Source organism: Balaenoptera ricei, chromosome 11 (assembly GCF_028023285.1).
Source record: "Balaenoptera ricei isolate mBalRic1 chromosome 11, mBalRic1.hap2, whole genome shotgun sequence".
Lineage (NCBI taxonomy): Eukaryota > Metazoa > Chordata > Mammalia > Artiodactyla > Balaenopteridae > Balaenoptera > Balaenoptera ricei.
The window spans coordinates 21595638-21618965 of record NC_082649.1 but is presented as its reverse complement, the minus strand read 5'-3'; the positions used below and the strand labels follow the sequence as shown (position 1 = coordinate 21618965).

Genomic DNA, 23328 nt, shown 5'->3' with positions numbered 1-23328 from the left:
CGTAGAGAGATTATCCTGGATTCATAGGAAGATTATCCTGGATTATCTGGTTGGACATATCTAATTACATAAATTCTTAAAAGTGGAAAAAGGCAGGAGAGTCAAAGAGATTCAGTGGAAGAAGAACCAGGGTGGATTCAAAGACTGAGAGGGATTCAATCTGCCATTACTGCTTTGAAGCTGGAGGAAGAGGACCACGAGCTGAGGAACGTGGCAGCCTCCAGAAACTGGCAGTAGCCCTCAGCCGACAGCCAGCAGGAAATGACAGACTCAGGCCTACAACTGCAAGAAACTAAATTCTGCCAACAATCCGAATGAGCAAGGAAACAGATTCTTCCCGAGAGCCTCCAGAAAGGAATGCAGCCTGCAGACATCTTGATTTTAGCCCACTGAGACCCATGTTGGGCTTCTGACCTACAAAACTGTGAGATAACAAATTTATTTTGTTTTAGGTCACAAAATTTATGGTAATTTATTATGGCAGCAATAGAAAACTAATACAATAAGGACTTTGTGAAAATGTTGCCGTGAGGTAAATTGTGAAACTGTGGTGAGTAAACTGTAGGGGCTTAAAATCTAGAAAATGCTCAGTTGAAGAGTGAAGATTATTAACACATTTATTTAACAAATGTAACTTGACAACCACACGCCCGGTAGAGGGGATACACTGGTGAACAAAATAGTGATGATAATGAAGAGTAACTTCTGCCCGATACCCATAGCTGCAAGGAACATCCATTAACATCAGTAACTGATCAGGCGTGGAAATATCCCTTTCCTGGAGATGGACTCTACAGCGCGATCAAAATACTGCTAAAGTTCATCTAGCTTCATTCCTCCCAAATTCTTGTTCCACAGGCAGTCTTTAGGTATTAAGTTAGGCTTTCTAGAGACGTGAAACGTAGGAGGACTGGTTCTGGCTCCACGATTACCTATCACATTGGCTAGGGGGTGGAGGGGGGTGGGGCGGTGGTGGTACTCATGCCCTTTAGTAGTTAAGATTTTGGCCTTTAGTCCCTTTGCAGTCCTGTGTGATGTAGTCACTGTGAATTCATTCTCTGGACCAACTCACCCAGCAGAGCCAATCCAGCGAAGCGCTGGACCTGTGGCTCTGACTGTTGACCTTGAAGGAACCCAGTGGGGTGTGGCCTCCATAGACACCTACAGTGATCCTTACCCTGGGGTGCCCTGGGAAGGGACACTCAGGGCTGCACATGGTCCCTTCCCCACAGGGGCAATCGGGCTGGAAAACAGGCTAGGGGGTAGAGGGTGGGTGGAGGTTGGGGACAGGGGCCAAACATCCCCCATCAGCACAAACTGATGAATTATATAAGTCGCTTAACTCGGCCCTACCTCAGTTTCCACACTCGTGCAACGAGGCTATATCACAGGGTTGCTGTAAGGATTAAAGGAGTACATTTATTTAAAGCTTTGACACAACCCCCAGTACACTTACATCATCCGTAAACGTTTTATATTCAAATCCCAGCTGTCATTTACTAGCTTAGTGACCTTTGGGAAGTGAATTCACTTTTCTGCACCCTGGTTTCTTTCTCCATATAAAGAAGACAATAAAGCGGTGTCAAACTCAACTGTCCATATGGAATAAATAATTGTATTAATATTAGTGAAGTGCTTCACACAGTGTGTGTCTTCAGTATTTTATGGTTGTGATTTGTTGCTGTTAGGGAAGAGGCCCTCAGCTTCAGGCCGGGCAGGGAGAAGCAAGGACTTTACTTCAGCCTGAGGCTCCCCATTCTCGTCAGCTGAGCCCAGGGCCACTGGGGTCTCCAGAGAAAGGTCAGGCTCTAGGTCAGGAACACCGGAACTCCCCACTCCTGTCAATGCTGGGCAAATGGTCAAGGCAGTGGGCTCCAAGGTCAAAATCCTGAAAACAGGCCACAGAGGCCCAGAGAAGGAGGTGTGCGGGAAGGTGTAGACATGAGATCCATCCGCGGCGTTGTAGAAGGAGACCTCACCAGTCTCGTAGTCCAGGAAAATCCCCACTTTTTGAGGAGGGTTGGCAATTGTCAGTTTGGTCCGGGGGTCAGTGAGAGCCCGATAGTCATTCCCATCAGACAGCCCCATAGTCCAGAATCCATTCTCAGGTGTCATTTTAATCCAACATTTTCTCTCCACGTTCTCCCTGCACACCCCGACGTGCCACTCTTTCCTGTCCCCAACCTCTACCTCCCAGTAATGTCTCCCTGACGTGAAGCTCTTGCAGCCAAGCACACAGTAATGCCAATCAAATCTCTCGGGGTTGTCTGGCAGATTCTGTCGTTCGCCTGCTCGCTGCAAGCTCCTCTGGTCCTCAGAAACAAGCAGGATGGGGTTTGCTGTGTTCGGATCCAATATCACATCCGCTGCAGAAAGTTTGGGGATGGGGTCATGGGTCAGCCATCGTTCCTAGATCTCAGAGTCTCAGCCCTCAAGGCCTGGGTCTGGTTGAGGAAGCCCAAGTCCAGAGCTGGGTGTCCCCAGCCTGCCCTGAATGTGACCCCCTTAGCAATACCAAAAGAAAGCCCCCAGGGGTCTTAAGTTCAGTGGGAAAGAGGAGGGTGATGAGGGTCAGGGTCTTCTTAACTGACACCTGGAGCTGGCTCTTTCCTTCTACCTTTTTCCTGTTTCCCTCCCCGAAATGACTCTGCCCACCTGTGCTTCACAGGCACATAGGTTTAAATTTCAATCCTTGCGCTACCACTCATGAACTGAATGTCTTTTCCTTTTCTCTTTTCCCATAGACCCAAGCTATATAATATCTTTAAGCCTCAACTTTCTTAACTGAAAAATGGAGATAAAAATACTAATCTCTAGGGTAGGAAGACAACACATGTTGTGTATTTGGCTCAGGGTTGGGCATGGAGGAAGTGGCCTGATGTTATAAAAGCTGCCAGGCCTTTTCTGTGCTAAGGGCCATGTTGGGGGCTTTATGTGCTCCCAGGCCCACTCTCCATCTTTCTCCACCCTCTTCTGGGCCCTGGCAATCTGTCCTCTATGGACAGTGTCACTGGGTTCTCTTGCCTCTGGTCACCTGCTGGATTTGGCCAATGGGAGGTACTAGCTGAAGCCTGGAAGGAGAAAGAAGAGAGGCACAGCATTTATTTTTCCCCCTTTCTTCCCTGCCAGCTTCAGATGGTGATGCTCTAACAAAAGGATGACTTTTCTCAGGCAGCCCTCTCCTTGAGCTATAGCTTCCTCTGGGCCGCACCCTCTCCCTATGTCTTCAGGCCCAGGGGTGGTGACAGCTCCCCACTGTTGTGAGTCCTGGGGGACAGAATGTTCCTTTGTCGGCTTCCCTTTACTCTCTTTTTTGCCTCTGTAAATAGTTCCTTCTTTAAACTCTCTTCAGCCACCCATTTTGAATATACCATCTCTTTCTTGCTGTTTTTTTGACCAAATACACATTCATTAGCTCATTTAGTCTTTACCTCAACTCTCACATAAATAGGAATTACAATCATCATCTACAATTGAGGAGACTGAAGCTCAAAACATCAAGTAACTTGAGGACACACAGCGACAGGAGGTGGCATACGGAGCTTGGGAAAGGACAAGATCTTTGAGCGTTGCTTTCTCTCCTTGGTCACGTTGCATCCTCGCTCTCCCTGTAGTATTAGTTCACTCTGCCTGTCCTTCCCCTCAGCTCCACCTTTGAGGCCTCTTCCTTCCCATAAAGGTCTATGGAAGCCCAGGAGAGCAATTCTCCCTGGTTCTCTGGGCTCTCAGTGGGAGGGCATGGGATATGGCACAACCTTGAGATCGAGACCTCAAGTCATCCGCCCGGAACTCTCCCAGTCATGGGGACTGACTTGTCCCAGAATCTCAAGACTTGGAGAAGAAAAAGGGAATATGGTCCCTCGGGTTGTTGTCCTAGGGGACATAGTGATTCACTCACCAGCTTGGAAGAGGGCCTTCTTCCACTCTGAAAGAAAGGAGACACAATAAGGAAAGGTCATTAATTCTGATCTTTCCCTTATCCATTCTCCTCAATAAGCCTTTTCTGTGTCCCTTCAGTCTCTTCCAGTATCCGGCTTCCTTCATCTACAGCTCTGACAGATTAGGCATAAGAGGTCTCAAAAATGGTGGACTTCCTCATCATGCTGGGGCTGCAGGTGACATGGCCAGGCTATAGTAGGCTGTGTGCTTGTGTGCCAGCAGGGTGGGGAGTGGCTGAAAGTGCCCAGATGCTGTATCTGAAGGGCCTCTCTGAGGCTGCGGAAAAGCAGGGGTGGTATTCCCCACAGAAAATGAGCTTCTTGGCTAGATCTGAGTATTCCTACTGGGAACGCCAATGGGTCACACAGCAGGGAAAAAGTTTGAATGCTTATATACACGTGCCAGGAAACTCAGAGGACATGCAGGTCACTCACCAGGATAGGCCTGAGACTTCTCCCCACCTACAAGGGAAGAAAGGCAGAGACATCAACTGAACTCTGTCATTTCGGAGTCATTTCCTTTCTCCTCCTTTTGCACCCATCTCTCCTTCTTTTTGACCGCCTACCCTTCTTACTTCCTCCCTCTGCCTGTTCAGCTGTCTCCTCCCCTCTCTTCCTTACGGGGGCGGCGGGCGGGAATGAAGGCCCCTTTCTCCATTAAAAAACAAAACAAAACACTCATGAGTCTCTCCTCCTTTCTCCCCAACAACCACTTCCCCCCAGTCGGCCTCCCATATTTCTTTTCTTGGGAAAAAGGATCCAGAACATTCCTTCAGCCCAGGGCAGAGTTAGGGGCTGAGGAAACCGGCTGGAAAATACTCAGGCAGAGACAGTCTTAGATGAGAATTCGGAGAAAATGTCAGAGCCACTCACGAGCCATGTACTGAATCTTTCTCCACTCTGCAATGGAAGAAAGGTGATGAGTCATTAAGAGGCCCAGCGGGGGATAGGAAGATGAGCTTGGGTCCCCGGGGGCATCAGAACTTACTGAGTTCATACTCGAGTGTCTCTGGAAAAGAAGCAGAAAAGAAAAAAAGTACTGTTATGGGGATGGAGGGAGGAGGACCTCTAGAAAATAAACCTTAAAAATGACCTAGTGGGCTTCCCTGGTGGCGCAGTGGTTGAGAGTCTGCCTGCCAATGCAGGGGACACGGGTTCGAGCCCTGGTCTGGGAAGATCTCACATGCCGCGGAGCAACTAGGCCTGTGAGCCACAATTACTGAGCCTGCGCTCCGCAACAAGAGAGGCCGCGATAATGAGAGGCCCGTGCACCGCGATGAAGAGTGGCCCCCGATTGCAACAACTAGAGAAAGTCCTCGCACAGAAACGAGGACCCAACACAGCCATAAATGGATAAATAAATAAATAAACGCAAAAGTAAAAAAAAAAAAAAAAGACCTAGTGCCGGGTTGGGTGCGCAGGATGGGGATGGGGTGAGGTAGTCCGGCTCCCTCCTGTAGGCACAGGCCTTAGATTCCCTCTCGGTGTCAGATACCTTTTATTCTTTGTTCCTGCTCTTTTTCTGCCCGTGCCGTTTCTTTTTCCTCTTCTGCTCTCTCTTTCTGCATGAATAGAGCCTCCTTTTCTTTCCTCTGTAGCCACAGGAAGTAACCAGCCCCTGCGAGAAGCAGCAGACAGACAGGCAGCGTCCCCGCGAAGGCAGCGATCCAGCGCTGGGCCCTCCTGAAGAAGGGATCTGCAATGGGATCCAGTCTTAGCCTCTCACCCTCAGGACAGGGATCATGGAGTTTATCTCCTGCCGTCAAATGATCTTTCTCTTCCTAAGGTCTCAGAGAACTTTAGGGAAGACTGCAGTAAACCCTAGTAAGGGTTTATAATTATAGCAATAACAAGTACCATTATTTGTCTTGAAATGTCTGCCTCTCACAAGTAAATGATACTTGACCATCAAGTTTTTTCTAATTAAAATTTACAATAGGTTATATTCACTTGACTCAAATATCAAATAAAAAAACATAAAACATCACCCAAGTCTCCTATTCACTTTCTCTGCCCGCCTCCTTTAATTAGACTCATTTAATCAGCCTAGTATGGTGACTAAGAATGTGCACTTGGGAGCTGGGGGGACTGGGTTCAAATTCTGATTCCTCCACCTGACTAGCAGTGTGACCTTGGACTAATTACTTAACCATTCTATTCCAGGTGTCCTAATCTGTAAAACGGGGGCGATAAAAAAATTAATAATAATAATAATAGAATAATAAAACCTAACTCATAAGGTTAAAGCATTAAGTTAATGTTTATAAAGCATTATAAACACATAGTGAGTGCTATGCAAGCGTATATTAAATTTAAAAATATAAATGTATTCTTATTTTTTCTTGTTTACTCCAAAGATAGCATTCTGTATAAACTGCTCTGTATCTTGCTTGTTCTGTTTACGTTGTATCTTGCAAATCTTTCCACATTAGTACAGACAGAATGGCTGCGTTTCCTTTCAGAGCTGGGCAATATTCCATTGCATAAAAATTCCCCATTGGGCTTCCCTGGTGGTGCAGTGGTTGAGAATCTGCCTGCCAATGCAGGAGACACGGGTTCGAGCCCTGGTCTGGGAGGATCCCACATGCCGCGGAGCAACTGGGCCCGTGAGCCACAATTACTGAGCCTGCGCGTCTGGAGCCTGTGCTCCGCAATAACGGAGGCCGCGATAGTGAGAGGCCCGCGCACTGCGATGAAGAGTGGCCCCCGCTTGCCACAACTAGAGAAAGCCCTCGCACAGAAACGAAGACCCAACACAGCCATAAAAAAAAAAAAAAAAATTCCCCATTAGTGGATATTTGCATAGTCGCTAACTTCTTGCTCTTATAATTAATGCTATAAGAAATAACTTTTTACATGGGTAGTTTTCTACACATGCAAGCATATCTGTCAGATAAATTCCTAGAAGTGGGATTTTGGATCAATAAGTAGGTAGTTTGGATATATATTGCTATATTGCCCCCAATAGCAATTGTGCCAATTCATACCAAAAATATATCAAATTATATATACCAAAAAATGTCTAAGAGTGACTGTCTCACCACAATCCTACCATCAGAATGTTTTATCAAACAGCACTGTTTTGTTTTGTTTTATCTTGTTGCCAGTCTCCCAAGTGAAAAATGTTTTAATACACATTTCTCTGTTGAGTGAGGCTGGACACTCTTTCATATGTCATTCCTCTTCTGTGACCGAATAATTCATATCCTTGCTTTTCCTCTACTGGTTTGTTTTATATTTTAAGGACACTAGTGCTTTCTCTAAATTATGAGTTGTACATATTCCCCCCGCCCCCACTTTGTCATTTGTCTTTGCTTAAGGATTTGATCTTTACCATTTCTCCCCCAATTCCCATTGCCTGTCACAGTTTCTGGCACATAGGAAATGCTCAGTAAATACTTGTGACATAAACAGGGAAAAAGAAACATCCCTGGAGCAAGAAGACGACTCCGGAACCCTGCTCAGTGCCTCGTTTTCACTGCAAAGTCAGCACAGAGAATCACACGTCCTCCTTCTTTCTTTTCTTTTTTCCTTTTTTAAAATTCATTTTTATTTCATTTTATTTATTTTTATACTTTTCTCTTTTTAATATGGCTATGCTAGATTTCAATTGGTTAATGTTTAAATTGTCATTTTTTCTAATTTTCTACAGATTAAATTTTACATATGCCTCTTTTAAGGTGCATTTAATGGAATTTTAAAAATTGAAGTATAATTGACTTATAATATTATATTAGTTCCAGGTGTTCACATCTTTCTTCTTCCAATAGCCACAGCTCAATATACCTGAGGCTAAGCAGGGTACTGACCTGCAATGGAAATCTGGGCTGTCTTTTCCTGGTTGAGGAGGGGATTTCTGATGATACAGGACACCCCTTCTCCAGAGCTGCTTTTCACCATTAGAGATGATGTGACTGCATACAGGCCTGCTCCATCTGTAGCTGGAGGTGCTGCCACAGCTGGCATGTTCTGGCCCTTGGCATCTCTCCACTGTATTTGGGGCTGGGGATACCAGCCGGTGGATGTGCACCCCAGGTGGATCCCTCCATCCTCATGGCCCTTCATTTCAATGTGAAGATCCGAACCCAGCGCTGTGGAAGGGACAAGTGAGCCTCAGTTCTTGGGAGCCTCCAGTATCAGTGAGGGTCTCAGCAAGAATTGGATGGCACACCCACGTTAGATAATTAAAGTAGGGTTTCATTAAGAAGCTGTTTACAAAAGGGTGGTCATTAGTGAGGAGAAAACTATATGGGGTAGAGCAATACTCCAGTGCCAGGAACAATAGAACTGTTACCACCCACCCCTAAACCCAAAGGGAGGTAGAGAGGAAGCTGTTTTGAAGACCTAAAAGGAGAGAGTCAGGTAGAGGGGACTTTCATAAGAGGAGCTGTGATCTTTGGGAAGAGCACGCAGCCAGCTAGAGGTGGCCCTGCAGGGAGAAATCCAGGGGCATAAGTACCCGGACTTCTCTCCTCCTTCCCTCCTCTATCTTCAGCTATGGCTCCCCATTGACCAAACTCAGCCAGAAGCCACAGTGCAAGAGAATGCTCTGAGAAAGAGAAATGCAACCTTTGACATTGGACATGGGCCTGGTCTTGGTGTTCTCCTGGGGAACACAAGCCATTTCATGGAACGTCAGTATCAAAGGGCCCTTTGTCACTATGACGGGTCAAGACAAAAACAAGACCGACAACAATCATGTTTGAACAGAGAGAAAAACACGAACAGTGTCCAAAACACAACGAAGAGCAAACATCCTCCTGTCCTGGCTGTGAGTGACGATGCTCCTTTACCAGTCCCAGCTTTAGCTTCACTCTAGTCTTCTTCCTGGGTAAGATTTATGAAGATACCCACCCACAGAATTACACCCCCCTCCTCCCTGACAGCATCCAATCCAGAGCAAAGCCTACTTCCATAAACGCTGCCCCAAATCCCCTAACAGAAGCCCAAAGTCTGTACCAAGTCTCCTCTAACAGCCTCTTCCTGAGACCCCCAGTTCCCACATGGCATGGACTCCCCCTCCTGCAACAAGGATTAAAGTCAACTGGTGCAACTGCAGGGGTGTTCCTGGGAACTCGGGTTGGGGAACAGTGGCTGCACAGGCGCTGTCCCTACAGGTCAGCCTCCCAGGGCTCACAGCAGCGTGTACCTGGAGGGGCGCCAGAAGCCACAGGGAATGCAACTGAACCCACACCACTGTGCACCATCTCTGAGGAGATGTTTTCTTATCCTTCTCATCCCCGACCTTCCACTTCCCAGCTTAGACCCTGGCGACCAGCAGGAGGGAGTTCTCTACTTGATACGATAGGGTACAGGAGGGAGTCTTCCCGGAGGAAGACCTGCATCTTTCCCGAGGGCCTCAGAGAAACAAAGTTGGAAGGCAGCGGAGGCAGTTCCTGCTGATCAACCAGGAGCTCTGCGAGGTGGATTTGGAGCACGAGCTATGCCAGGGCCCACAGAGGAATGAGCTCAGAACAAAACCCGGAGGCTCACCTGCAACTTTCAGCTCCACCAAGGCTTTTTCGTAGAAGTTGCCATCCTGGAAGTAACACAGGTAGTTTCCACTGTCAGAGGCTCTGACGCTGTGAATTCGGAGAGCAGCCTTCCCTGCAGTGATGCCATCTCTTAAAAACTCAGTTCTCCCTCGATACTCTGCTGTCTGTCTGTCTTCTACTTCCTTGCCATGTGCATACATGAAAACTACTTGCCTGAAGCTGGATCTCACCCACTTCAGTTCCATGTTCTCTGCGCTCATCTTCGGGGACAGGTGACAGGGCAGCTCAGCGTCTTCACCCACCATGGCCAGGATGGGCCCGGGGGGTCCAATCACAGCAAACTGAGCTGGTCAGCAAAAGGGGGAAACTCCATGAGAGGGAGTTGGGGCCATGATGGTAAGGGGGTGTCTCAGGCAGAAAAACCTAGAGAGGAACAGGATCCTGACAGAAGGACATTTGTCTTAATGGCATGTGTACTTTCAATTTGTGACGGGACTTCCAGGAATGAACAGTCAAATGTTCTGACTGGGCGCTAACAGGTAATTGTCTGCTTCCGATACATAAAAGCAGCATCGTTCCCTACCTGAGCAAGAGGTGAGCAGCTGGACCAAGATGATGCAGACAAGGAGGTGGAGCAGAGGGGAGTCTAGGGACCGTGCCATTTTCATCTGTGCTGCAAATAGAGAGATGCCAGAAGGAGTCAGGCAGAAATACGGCCTGGAAGAAGATAGATAATTCTGCGTGGAATTCTGAGGTTTCCACGCAGAATTCTTCACCTCAACAGGGCCAACTCAGGGCGAAACACAGGATCACTAGTGTGATGACCCAAGATCTTCCTCTGCCAAAATGTCTGCTTGGGAGTCTCTTCACCTTTGAGGTCCAATATGGAAAATCTCCCATAAAAGTATGTATGTTAAGTGTACAGACAGTAACCCTAACCCATCAGGAAATCCTTGGCGCTACTGTCTGAACATGTTCAGAATCTTTACCCTTGCCCACACTTCCCCAGCTACGCCAGGTCCAAGCCTCCACCATCACACTCTGATTAATACGGGACCCTCCTCTCTGGGTCCCCTGATTCTGCTTGTATCCCCTATGGTCTCAGCACAACATCCAGAACATTCCTTGAGTCACATCCTGTCACTCCTCTGCTCAGCACTTTCCAGTGGCTCCCATTTCACTCAGAGTAGATGCTGAAGTCCTTCCAGTGGCCGGCATGGTCCTCCAGGACCTGCACTCCTCACTTCATCTCCCCTGCTCTCCCTGTCTCTGCTCCAGCCACACTGCCCTTCCTGCTGCTCCTTGAAGAGGACATGACAGAGGACCTCGACCTCAACTCTTCCCTCTACCTGGAACTCTCTTCCCTGCATATTCACAAGCTCACCCTCTTGCCTCCTTCAAGTCTTTCCTTTAAAGTCAGTTCCTCTATGGGACCTTCTCTGACCACAGAAATATGGCAAACTGCTCCCATCCCCCTGAACCCGCTCTCTTTTTCCCATTGAATTTTCACCAGTGAACATATCATACATTTATCGTCTGTCTCCACCTGCTAGAATGTAAGCTCCACAAAGCAATGATATTGGTCTGTTTTGTTTCCTGATGTGTAAGAAGCCTGTAGCATGGTGGTGGTTCACATGGAAACCTCAGTAAATATTTGCTGAATGAGTGAATGGATGAGGGGTTACATATTAAACCATCAATACTCACTAGCATTTTAGTTCACTTTAGATGATCAGATTAGTTGGTGGTCATCCAACTAATGGATGGAGAGGAGGGGAGGTGGAGAATTTATGAGGATAAGTGTTTTTCTCCATAATGACAGTGCTCTTTTGGTCTGGCTTAGAGAGCAGAGCCTGGCCTCCTGTGGTCCCACTGGGCCTTGCCTATATTAATGTGTTTGTTCTTATTTTTCAGTAAAGTGGTTTCAAGGAGCAAGCCTGTCCTGGACATGCAAGTGTTGCAACTTGATGTGCCTTAGTGCACTCTTTTCACAATTGTTCTGGGAATTCCCTGGCGGTCCAGTGGTTAGTACTCTGCTCTTTCACTGCTGGGTTCGATCCCTGGTTGGGGAGCTAATCCCATGCGTGGCCCCCAAAAATTGTTCTTTGGGGGAGAAACATCTGTTCTTTGGGGGAGAAACATTTCTGGAAAGGAAATAATTCCTTTCCTTTCTTCCCTTTCCTCATGTGTTCACCAACGCTCCTTGGCAGATGGCCTGCCTCTGGGCTCACCAGCAATGGATAATTTTCCTATCTTGGTCTTTGCACTGCTAGAGAAGTGCCTTTTAGGGGCAGAGATGTATGTGCTAGCACTTGCACAGAAGGGGCAAATATGTCAACCGAGAAGCACACAGCAGCCCAACACAGCTCACGCCTCTATGCAGTGCTGGCGTTCTTCCAGCTCAGAGGCAGGGCCCCTGCAACTCCCCAGTCCCAGACCAGTGTTTCCAAATGTGTCTTGGCTCAGAAAAGCACCTTTACCTCCTTTTAGGCATGGTCTGTGGCATCACTGTGAACTTTAGTGATAAGGGAAGTGTGTGGCCCTTGCCGACTAGCCAGGCTTGATTCTAGTTGGAGTTCTAACTCGGCTTCCATCCCAGCCACCCCAGAGTTGGCTGCGTCCCTAAATAGTAGAGACCCTGAGAGTCGGCCTAGGTGGATTACTCCAAGACAGGACTGAGGACTCCAGAAGTAGCCCCCTCCATTCTCCCATCACGTATTCTTTCCTTCCCTGAAAATGTCAGATGGAATGGTGTGCCGACAAATGACTCAGGGTGTGCCCGTCTGCGGAGCAATACTGCCGTCTCCTCTAGGCCCCAGCCCATGGCCACCACCAAGTTCAAATCACTCTTCCATCAGACTCTGGTCAAGATCCTGGCAGATTCCCTGGGTCACCCAGAGGCTGAACCTACCACTTCTTCTTTTTTTTTTTTTTTTTTTAATTTTGGCCAAGCTGCACAGCTTACAGGATCTCAGTTTCCCGACCAGGGACTGAATCCGGGCCACTGCAGTGAAAGTGTCAAAACCTAACCACTGGACCGCCAGGGAACTCCTATGAACCTACCACTTCTTAATCCCAAGGCAAGTGAATGGGAGAGTTAGGAATAAGACCAGGTCTCACCCGTGTGTTTTCATTCATTCAACAAATGTTTACTGAGCACTCACTGTGTGCCAGGCCCACTACAGGTTAGATGCTGGAAATAAAAAGGGTGTGGGAAGTAAGTAATGGCACTATGATTCACAAGCTTTGTGATCTCAGTCATGTGACAAAACCTATTTGAACTTCAGTTACTCATGAAACATTGTGAAATAGGAACTTTAGAATGTACGTAATTGGCTCAGCAATTTCACTTCCAGATATCTGGTCCAGCAAAGCACTTGCATGGGTGCAGAGAGAATTATGTGTAAGGATGACACTGAAGCGTTATTTTTAAAAGTAAAAAAAAAAAAAAAGATAAACAACCTAACCAGCCACTGTAACCACTAACAGGAGACTGGTTAGTTAAATAAAGGATCATCTGTGTGAGGGAATTCAATGTGGCAGTTAAGAGTGATTTACAGTCACTAACCCAGATAATCAAGATATATTAAACAAAAAGCACACTGCAGAAAAATACGAATGACTCTATTAAAAAACAAAAACAAAGCTATAAATTTGTATATACATTTTTATGGGATCGCCTTAAAAGAGTTCTGAAGGGCTACATGCTAAAATGAAAATCAGAGATTGAGTGAGAGACACTTGTCCTTTGCCCCCTATACTTTGAAAAGTGTTTGGATGTTTTCAATTTTAAAAGTTTTCACGTTTTACTTAACAATTAAAAATTGTTACAAATAATTATTGTGACTGCAACATATTCGTTGTTCAGAAAATACCGACTCCTGTAAATCGACTATATGTCAATAAATAAATAAATAAAAATAAAATACCAACTCTTCACACCAATTCCCCCAAAACAAACCAGCATGAGGCCCGCAGTCATAGTACCTGCTGCCATGATAACCTGCGCCGGGAACAAGGCCCGCAGAGGCGGTGGGTTGAAGAGGAGCTGCGAGCAGAAATCTGTGCTGCCGGGAACTCTCTGAAGCCTGCCTGAAACCGGGACAACCCTCAGACAAAAGATTGCCTTTCACCATATCCTCTGCTCTTCAAAACTACTCTCTAAGCTGCTAGAGAGAGGACAGTATTATTATTATTATTATTATTATTATATAGGTAACAATTTCAGTGCTGTCCTCAGAGTGAGGAATATATTTTCACTAAATTTTCTAGGATATTTATTGGTTTTTGTTCCTGACTATAGACAACTTCAAAATGGAGAAAAATATGAAGGAATAAAATTTAAATAATCTGTGATGGTAATCATATACTTTGCTTCATGGGAATATAAGTATTTCTGGAAGTATTTTGGCCATAGATATATACTAAATGCCTGAAAATTGTCAAAATTATCATTTGACCCAGAAATTCCACTTGTAGAAATTACTCCTAAAGAAAAAAAAAATCAGGTATTAACACAAACATTCATGTTTAAAGCTGTTCATCATAAGTAAGATCTACAATAGCAAAATGTAGAGACAATTTAAATCTCCAAATTCGATCCAGTTTTGTTACAATTAGAAATAAAAACTCTTTATTAAAAATATGATTCCTAATGACTATATGAAAATCCCTTTTGTGACTGGACAGTGTGTTTGTATCCATTCTCCAACTCTTGTATATGTAGTCTGGCTCAGATTTTTGTAATTACAAATAATTCTGTAATGCACAGCTTTACATATAAATCTTTAAGGCACATCTCTTTTTAAAATCTCTTAGAACAGATTCCCAGAGACGACTAAGAGAGATGAGAGTCCTTTGCTCCTTTCTGACCACAGTAAGCTCCTAAGAACATGCAGTTGGCAAGTTATTTCACTCACGTTGTCTCCTTCCCACAAATTTTCCAATTCAGGTCTTTAGCCTTTGCATTGTCCTGCTGCCTCCACCCCCTCAATCTGACTGGGGCACACACAAGCACCAATCCCTTTGCCTGGATGAGGGTCTCCCTGGAGGCCCACTGTCAGCTCTTCAGCCTCTCTCCATCTAGCGCTCGTGGCCCTGGCTTTTACCCATTTTCCCACACTTACCTCTTGGCTATTCCATCTGAAAATCACAGCCCTCAGAATAAAGGTAATCAAAAGAGGCTCTGTTACCTGGAAGAAAGGAAAAAGAAATATGCCTGCTCACTATGAGAAGCAGTAACAGGGTCATTCTGTGGAAGAATTAGTTTTTGGATTGGCTCAGAGGGGTGTTTCTCATCAGTTGCTGGGCAGAAACCAGTGAGGAAGTTTAAAATGAAAACTGAAACTGTATTGGATTGTACGCGGTGAAGAAAAATTCCAGCCTAATTCTCACACTGTGTCACTCTGTGTTTTCCTAATTGAACCACTTATGTATATGTATGTGTATAATTAGTATCTCATTATATATACCTGTTTTACATCTTCTATATGATAATAGATTTATTTTATATCATAAAAGATTTACTGAGTAGAGAAATAAAAGATTTTAACATGTGAAGAGAGGAAGATGTGCATTAATTAAAATGTTTCTGTGGCTATTTGTTAACATCTGTTTGCATGTACACAGGCACATGGAGGAGGATTTATCTTTTACAACAAGCCAAATGAGAGTATGAACAGAAAACCAGACCCACTCCACCTTTTTTAGCACCTCTGAAATTCAGGTCTTGGATCCATTACCAAATAACATAATTTTCAGATTTCCCAAAGCAGTGTTGCCGGTGACCGATTGGCATGTTTTACATTTTTCAGAAAAAATTCTTATTTGGGGTGTTGCTCAGAAGCCTCATTCACCCTCTGAGCCTTATTTGTGCTACATTTGTATTTTCATGTGTATTTCTTTCTACTCTGCCAGCAGGATTCTGTATTTTCCGAGGTTAGATTCTGGATAGTCTGTGGATACTGTTTCTATCAAGGGTCTTTGGGACAAAGTGGTCCTACCTGTGGCCTAGCGCCTCCCAAGACAATTTATTTGCCTCTTGAGACAATGATTAAAGCTCAAAGGACTTTGATATGACTTGACTGATGGAATTTATTTATATATGGGTTGGCCAAAAAGTTTGTTCGGGTTTTTCTGTAAGATATTATGGAAAAAGCTGAACGAACTTTTTGGCCAACTCTCTCTCTCTCTCTCACTCTCTCTCTGTGTGTGTATATATATATATATATATATATATATATATTTATTTTTTTATTTTTCCCCCTACCAGGGATTGAACCCGGGCCCACAGCAGTGAAAGCATGGAGTCCCAACCACTGGACCGCCAGGGAATTCCCAGAATTTAATTATATTACAACAGTTTGAATTTAGGCTCCGTGGTAGAGATGGCTGGTTGCTTGTGCAAGTTCTATTTTCTGCTTTTTTTTTTTTTTTTGATGTACAAAGAGCTAGCATTCTTTCTGTGGTAAGGTAGATGTCTTGGATGGCCCATTCAGGGAAGTTCACGGAGTCCAGCTTAATGAAGCCTACGTACCTCGCATCCTGATGGAACACTGGCAGCCCATATTGAGGCAGTATTTCTGGATCAGACTGTGAGGGTTTGAGCAGAAACGGCAAGACAACCCTGGCCAAATTTTCTCAGATGGCTCCAGTAGAGCTGGTGGTGACCCATCTTGCTTTCTCATTTCCAATGAGGCAAAAGGTCCCTGCTTCTTAGTACTCAAACCCAATTTTGGGGAGTAGTGCAACGTGCCCATCCTTATAGATAAGAGAGGCCAAGGGACTAAGTTTGAGCCAATGATTTGCAGGCGGAAGTTGTTGGGTTATGTTTCTCAAGACAGGCCCACGATCTTCTACCTCTTTCTTCCTCTTGCCTAGAACATGGTCTTTGGAGCTGGAGTGCAGTGACCAACTTGTGACCATGAGGCAACCTTGAGAATGGAAACTACATGCTGAGAGGGCAGAGAATAAAGACAGAAGGAGGCTGGGGCATGGATGCATCTCTGAGCTGCTGGACCAGCTCTGGACAGCTGCCCTCTGAATTCACCTTACGTGAAAGGAAAAGAAATCTTGTTTTATTTGAGCCAGAAGTACTTCTGGTCTCTATCATCAGCAGCAAAATACGATTCATCCCTTCCCAGTCCCCACTTATCAACACTTTATCTTGAAACTTTTCAAACGGATAGCAAAGTTGAAAGAATTTTTCAGTGAACGTCTAATATACCTATGGTCTAGATCCTACAGTGAACATTTTACTATACTTGCTTTATTATAATCTATCCTTCTGTTCACACCCCTATCCATCCTTATTTATTATTTATTCCAATATTTATTGATTTATTTGGTACCTTCTAAAGTAAGTTGCAAACATCAGTGCACTTTCCCTTGGAGACTTCAGCAGACCTATCAGGTAGAACATAGTTCTGAAATGCTTGAGGCACCAATGCTATGTCTGAAATATAAATGTAGGAGTATCTTTCAGTTATATGTTCTAAAATGATCAGGGGGTTATTTTTATCTGGCTATCCCTAGCTCCTAAATGCCCAGCCATCCCCAAAGATATTGATGGTCTGGCCCCAGGTACCTGGCCACTCTTACTAAGAGTCAGGGCTACCTCCAACAGGCTATGTGTAAGCAGGAGGGTTCCAGGACTGCCTGTCAGGAACAACCTGAGGCAGGGACAAGCACTGCCTCAGGTCCCTTTTGTCCCTTCCCTGGCACCTACTCAGAGAAATGCTCCTTTCTCTGCTGATACCACAAGAAGGGACTTGAGGTTCTTGAGGACCTGTAGGATTTAGGCCCCCAAATCACATGAAGAATGGCAGGCATAAAACCACTTATAAAGGAAACTGAGGAAAGGCATGGGATTGAGTTCAGAAATAAAATAAAAGAAATAAAATAAAATAGAAGAGTGGGCATGATATCACAGAGGGGTGAGAAGGTAAAACTTAGCTCAGAAAGTAAAACTCTGCCCTCCCAGTCATCAGGCTGGGATAACAGACATGCCTGATAAAGCCAACTCCATACTTAACAGGAAATAGTATTTCTCTCGAGGTCATGTTGCAGCTGCAAAGGGGCAAAACAGCCCCCTTCTCTGAGTGCTTCCTGCTTTCTGACTCACTGGGAAATTTCGTTTTTAAAATTCACAGTCTATCAAAAAGCTTTGCTGCTGGAAATCATATCAATGAGAATGAAATACTCCCCTCTTGTCTGGAGGATCCAAGCTACTTTGACACAGAGAAGCAGCCTTGATTTCCAGCCTAGACGCTAAACTTCAGAGAAGGTGTTTCTAAGCACAACATTTTGTACCTCTTAACTTTATGGTTTCCAAAGAAACCAAACACCTGAAACTAACACAATATTGTAAATAAACTATACTTCAATTAATACAATTTTTTAATCTAAAAAAAGGCATTTTAAGTTATGCAAGGTCACCAAGAAAAGAAGAAGATAGAGGAGCAGAAAGAATAAGTTATATTTCTAGCCCTGACCTCCTGTATGGACTGCGCACTTGGTTATCCAGCTGCCTACTCTGCATCTCCATTGGATCACTGATACCCTCTTCCACCTTTCTATTCCGTGCTACCTACTCCCCTTGCCCCCGCTACCTGTTTCTCTATCGGTTTCCTATCGCAGAAAATGGCAATTCCATCTTTACAGTTTCTTAGGCCTTGGACCTTGGCGTCATCCTTGATCCACTCCTTTACTTGCACGCCACATTGAAGTCTATCAGCAAGGCCTTTTTACTCTATTTTTAAAATAATTCCAGCACTGACCCCTTCTCACCACTTCCAGCACTCCCCCTTGGTATAAGCCATCCTCACTTCTCCCCTTGATCTCTGCAGCAGCTTCCAGCTGGTCTTCAGGCTTCTATCCTGCCCCTTCTAGCCTCCCCCTTTCCCCCCCCATCCCAGTCTCAGTTTAGCATCTAAAGTAATTTCTCAAAACGTTAAGTCAAGCTCAGTTCCTCCTCTGCTCAAAACTCACTGGTGTATATTCTTTGCCTCTGAGTCCTTGTGGGATTTTTTTTTTTAATTCAGACAGAAAGTCACAAAAATTATACTCATCCTCATCAGTTCACTCAGTCCCATGTAATTAATTTTTTTTTCATCTTGATCTTTTGTTAGCACTTTTATACAAATCAATTTTCACTGCAAAGTAAAGGAGCTGTTACAGTGGAGGATTACTGGACTGAATGTCAATATTATGACATAGTATGAGTGTGTTTCATGTTTGGTAATTGCAATCATTGTTGCTTTTGTTGTGGTCATCCATGTACAATGCTTGGTGTCAGTCTACTCATCTCTTGTAAAAATAAAATACAGTGTGTGTGTGTGAAAAAAAAAAAAAGGAAACAAAAAAAAGAAGTAAAATAATTCCTTGAAATGGCAAAAAAAAAAAAAAAAAAAAAACCTCACTGGTGGCTCCTTTCTCAGAGGCAAAGCCAAGGCCAGCATGATGACTTTCAAGGCCGTATGCGATCTGGCCCTCCAGGCCCCTCTGATCCTACCCCTTCTGATTCTCCTGGTCGCTCCCTGTCCTCTGGCTACACTGGCTCCTTTGCTACTCTTCAGACAAACCAGTGTGCTTCTGCCTCTGGGCTTTGGCACTGCGGTTCTCCCTTCTTGGAATGCTTTTCCCCCAGCTATTCCTGTGGCTTGCTCCCCTACTTCATCATCACCCTATTTTATTTTAATTTTTTAAATTGAAGTATAGTTGATGTACAATATTTTATAAGTTCCAGGTGTACAATTCATCACCCTATTTTAAACGACACCTTCCAATGCAATATTCTGTTATCTCCTGAGTACATATTAACGTGTGCCAAACTGTATATTTTACTATTTCTTTTTTTTTTTTTTTTTCTGTCTTCTTCCACTGGAAGGTAGGTTCTTTGTGAATGGGAAAGTTCTGTGGTGTTCATTTCTGTGCCCTGGGCACTTAGAAGAGTAACTGGCACATAGTTAATAGTCGTGGATCTTTGCTGAGTTGATGAATGAATGAATGAAATGAATAGGGAATCCCTGAGGGAAGCTGGAGAGTGAGGGGTCTAGGACGAGAGTGGGGAAATAGCCTCAGAAAGGAAAAAAGACATCTGCTCTGTTGCAAACAGAGCAAACAGATTAGAAAGGGCAGGTGCAGGTCGTGGGGCAGGAAGTTTGGCAACTCCCACTTCTCTTTTCTCTCTGAGGTTGCATTACCTTCAGAGATGTGGGAAAAGGATGTGGTGATGAAGGATCACAGCTGATGTTCACTGAACTTAGCTACATGCTACGTCTGTACTGGGTGTCCTCCACACCTTTATCTCATTTCCTAACATCTGCTCAAAGTAGTAGTTGTAATTAAATCAATTTCTAGGTGGGAAAAATAGAACTTCAGAGAGGTTAAGAAGCCTGTCCCAGTTTGTCTGTATGAGTAGAATAAACAAGGTCAACCAGGTGTGGTGAACAGGCAGAGGAAATCGGCACAGAAGTAGGAAACGGAATGATGGGTTTGGGGCACTGCAAGTGGTGTGGTCAGGCCAGTGTAGGGCGGTGCGTGTCAGGGAGTGTCCAGGGATGGAGCTGAAATAGGATTGGACCACCGAGTGACTGCATTGCGGGGCTAAAAAGTGCACGGATTGCACTTTACCTTTTCACCTAGTGTTTCTTCAACTGACTTATGTAAGCAACTTGGTTGGGCAAAAATTAATTTCCAAATACATCTGAAAATATACCTTCAAAGTCTTGAGGGAGCCAATTAAAAAATGTAGCATTAAAAGTTAAAATCTGTCATTAGGGAGTTCCTTTGTCACTAATGCAATTACGAACATAGCAGTTAGCTTGGAAACTGGAACCACTCAGCAATAATTGATTACAAGGATGTTAAGCAGGTGATATAGGATCTGCTTAGGTTGTGTTTGTTTTGATTAAAATTAAGACAATTTTTCAAAAAAAAAAATTGAAAAATCCTTTTAGAATTTACAAATGTCCATAGCATCCCCCCTCCCAATAAGACTGCAGAAGGCAATGGGAAGCCACAGAAGGTTTGGGACTTGAGAAGAATGTAATCGGGTTTCTATTTTAGCAAGTCTGCTTTGAAACTCTAGACAATGGTAAACTTTTCAGAAGCAATGTCTTGTTTATGCTGGTTGTTTTTCAGATTTCTTGTCTGTTTCCTAATATTTATTTAAACTAAAAGTCTTAAAAGGAAAAGGGCAGCAGCAGCTCTTGGGGGAGTGGAAGCAGCTTGCTGTTAAGAGAAGGGTCTTGGTAACCTAATCCCAGGGATCTGTGATAAAAGAAGAAAGAAAAATTGGGGGAGGTATTCTATGCCTCAGAAGGGGTCCTGGGCTAAGCAGTAACAGGACTTGCCCTGAGGGGAGGAGAGGAGGTTCCTTGGGTGGGTGCTGGCAGCATTGTGCAGCAGGGGGTCGAGGAGGAAGGGCAGGTTGACAGCAAAGGAGATGGAGTTCAGTTTTGGCCACAGGTTTGAATACCTTTGGGGGACTTCCCCGGTGGCGCAGTGGTTAAGAATCCGCCTGCCTACAGGGTTCGAGCCCTGGTCTGGGAAGATCCCTACTTGCCGCGGAGCAACTAATGAGCAACTAAGCCCGCGTGCGGCAACCTCAGAAGCCCGAGCGCTGCAACATGAGAAGCCGGTGCGTTGCAACAAGAGAAGCCGGTGCAATAAGAACCCCGCGCTCCGCAATGAAGACCCAATGCAGCGGAAAAAAAAAAAAAGAGAAGAAAAACCTTTGGGGCATCCATGAGGTATGAACAGAACTATTGGGATTCTATGGCGTAACTCCAGATAGTGTAAGAGTAAGCAAGGCCTCAGGGGAAAGAATCAGGAGAAAGGCACCTATTAAATGAAGCGCATAAAGTCTTAGATGAAAAAGAAAAATTCCAATTTACTCACCATCCACTTTCTGGGCTTTTCTCCAGCCTGAAGTAGAACAAAGAAACCTCATGAGATAAATGGCACATGAGAGGGCCTCAAATCGTATACACGGGGGAGGGAAGCACAGAACTTACGGAGCTCTCTTTGGAGTTTCTCTGAGAAAGGACAAGAAATGAATCAGTACCGTCCACAGGAGATGAGCCAGGTTTACGTGGAAAGGGCCTCAGGGAGACCCATTCCTGCATCATGTGTGCAGTGAGTCCTGTGAGCTGTCCTAGAACTAGGAAAGCTAGGGCACGGTCAGCGTCACAGGGTGGGGGAACTAACGAGGTAGGGTTGCTGGTTTTGAGGGAGGAAGGACTGAATTAAAAACCTCACCTTCAAATCCCCTAATCCTCTTCATCCTTGTCCTCTCCCTTCCCCTCTGTCCAATCCCTTTTCCACAGTCTTCTTTGGACCTCACTGCCTCCGTCTTCTGATTGCTTTACCTTTGGTCCAGCATTCTTGCTCTTTCTCCCGGCGAAGCTTCCAGCTGAAACCAAGAGCAGCCAGCAGGAGCAGTCCCAGAAGAAGCAAGAGTGAAGTCTGAGCTGCTGCCCAAGGAAAGTCCTTCGGCAAGAGAGTGCCTGAGCCGGAAGTGCTGGGCGTTATTCCTGCAGAGAAAAGCAGGAAACGGCCAAGGACTGTGGGTGCTGGAGCGCACAGAGGATGTCTCCGGACTCTCCGAGATTCCTGGGCCAGCCCAGTGGCAGAGGGGCCTGGCTGGGAGAGTGACTCCAGCTTTGCCCCATTCTCTCCCACAGGATGGCTGGGAAACCAAGATACCTTGAGAGTCATCATGGAAAACAACAACAACAAATAAACATAAAGGCTCTGGGACCCAGTGTTAAATCAAGGAGGCGCAAATCGCTCCTGAAATATGGAACTGAAACTGGGATCCGGAGGAAGGGATGGAAATTGTTCCCTTTTTCTCAGATCATGAGAAGAGGAGCCTTCCACTGAGAATCACCCCGAATGTGGGAGCCCCTCAAGTTACTTGCAGTCGTTGAGAGAAGTATATTTTTGGTAGGGAACTGGATGCTGCTGGGAATCAGAAGCCCTGGGTACTAGTCCCACCCCCACTGCTGTTTCCACCTGTGGTTTCAGCCAAGCCATTCCAGTGTCCCTCTGTCTACTTTCCTATAAAGTAGAGAGTTCAATAATATTACCTGTGCTATCAACACCACCAGCTCAATAAGAAATTGTGAGAAGAGAACTTGGCTATCTATATGAACTTTTATGCATGTGTTTCTTTTCAATCTCCCTTAGCACCCAGCCCATGCGATTCACTGAGTTAGCATCCAAGAAACACCACTGAGTTGAAAAAGAAAAGTGAGAGTGTAAACCCTTTATTTCTCTATCAGAAAAAGGATTCCATGTGCATAGAGAGCCTTTCCAAAGAGGTTTTACAAATTCAGTGACACATTATATGTGTAGAAAAAGTTAAATTAACAAAATAAAAACTACCTGTACAGCCAGAACAGAGTCATAACTGGACATAAACGTAACAGCCTAAGGTCAATGCATGGAGCATAAGCAAATTTCCTCCCAATATCTGACAAATGTCATTGTCGTGAGGATTAAAGGAACAGTGAAAAGTCAGTTGTTGTTACCTTCCTAATACAGTAGAATTTTTATTGACAGAGTAGGTTCTGGCAATTTTTCCTGAAACTAAAGCGTCATGTTTTTTTGTTTGACTAGTCATTATTTCCCACAGCAACCTACAGAGGACTTCCCCATTTCTGTACTTTTGTTCTTCCTCCATAAAATTTAACCCTAGATTGTGTACTGTTTTGTACCATTTCCTAGCTATTTTGTACTGGCAATGGTTTTACAGTGAAAACCCTGTATGTCTTAATAAAGGATAATTTTTTTAAAAGGTAAATATATAAAAAGAACGTGTCAATGATTCATTTAACTTATTAATTAATAAGAAAACCAGTAAAAATGTTAAAAGTGGTTCAAATGAGGAT

At 44.8% G+C, this 23328-nt stretch overlaps 1 protein-coding gene and 1 pseudogene across 6 annotated transcripts; both read right to left on the bottom strand.

Annotated features, from left to right (window-relative positions):
- Positions 1–599: 599 nt before the first annotated feature.
- On the bottom strand, positions 600–21924 carry BTN3A3 (butyrophilin subfamily 3 member A3). Of its 6 annotated transcripts, XM_059938117.1 has the most exons (14): positions 21695–21924; positions 21451–21471; positions 21335–21361; positions 14560–14625; positions 13421–13525; positions 10017–10101; positions 9432–9779; positions 7748–8029; positions 5434–5634; positions 4927–4947; positions 4812–4838; positions 4374–4400; positions 3899–3925; positions 600–2366 (listed from the first exon to the last, which is right to left on the bottom strand). In XM_059938117.1, exons 3-14 carry the CDS (start codon positions 21335–21337, stop codon positions 1663–1665), a joined length of 1896 nt encoding a protein of 631 aa, XP_059794100.1. In that variant the 5' UTR covers positions 21338–21361; positions 21451–21471; positions 21695–21924; the 3' UTR covers positions 600–1662. The 6 variants fall into 6 exon arrangements, with proteins under 6 accessions (XP_059794100.1, XP_059794099.1, XP_059794101.1 ...); XM_059938116.1 differs by lacking the exon at positions 21451–21471; XM_059938118.1 differs by lacking the exon at positions 21451–21471 and having other exon boundaries at positions 21805–21924.
- LOC132374226 (small ribosomal subunit protein uS14-like) lies at positions 15406–16106 on the bottom strand (annotated as a pseudogene).
- Positions 21925–23328: the final 1404 nt, after the last annotated feature.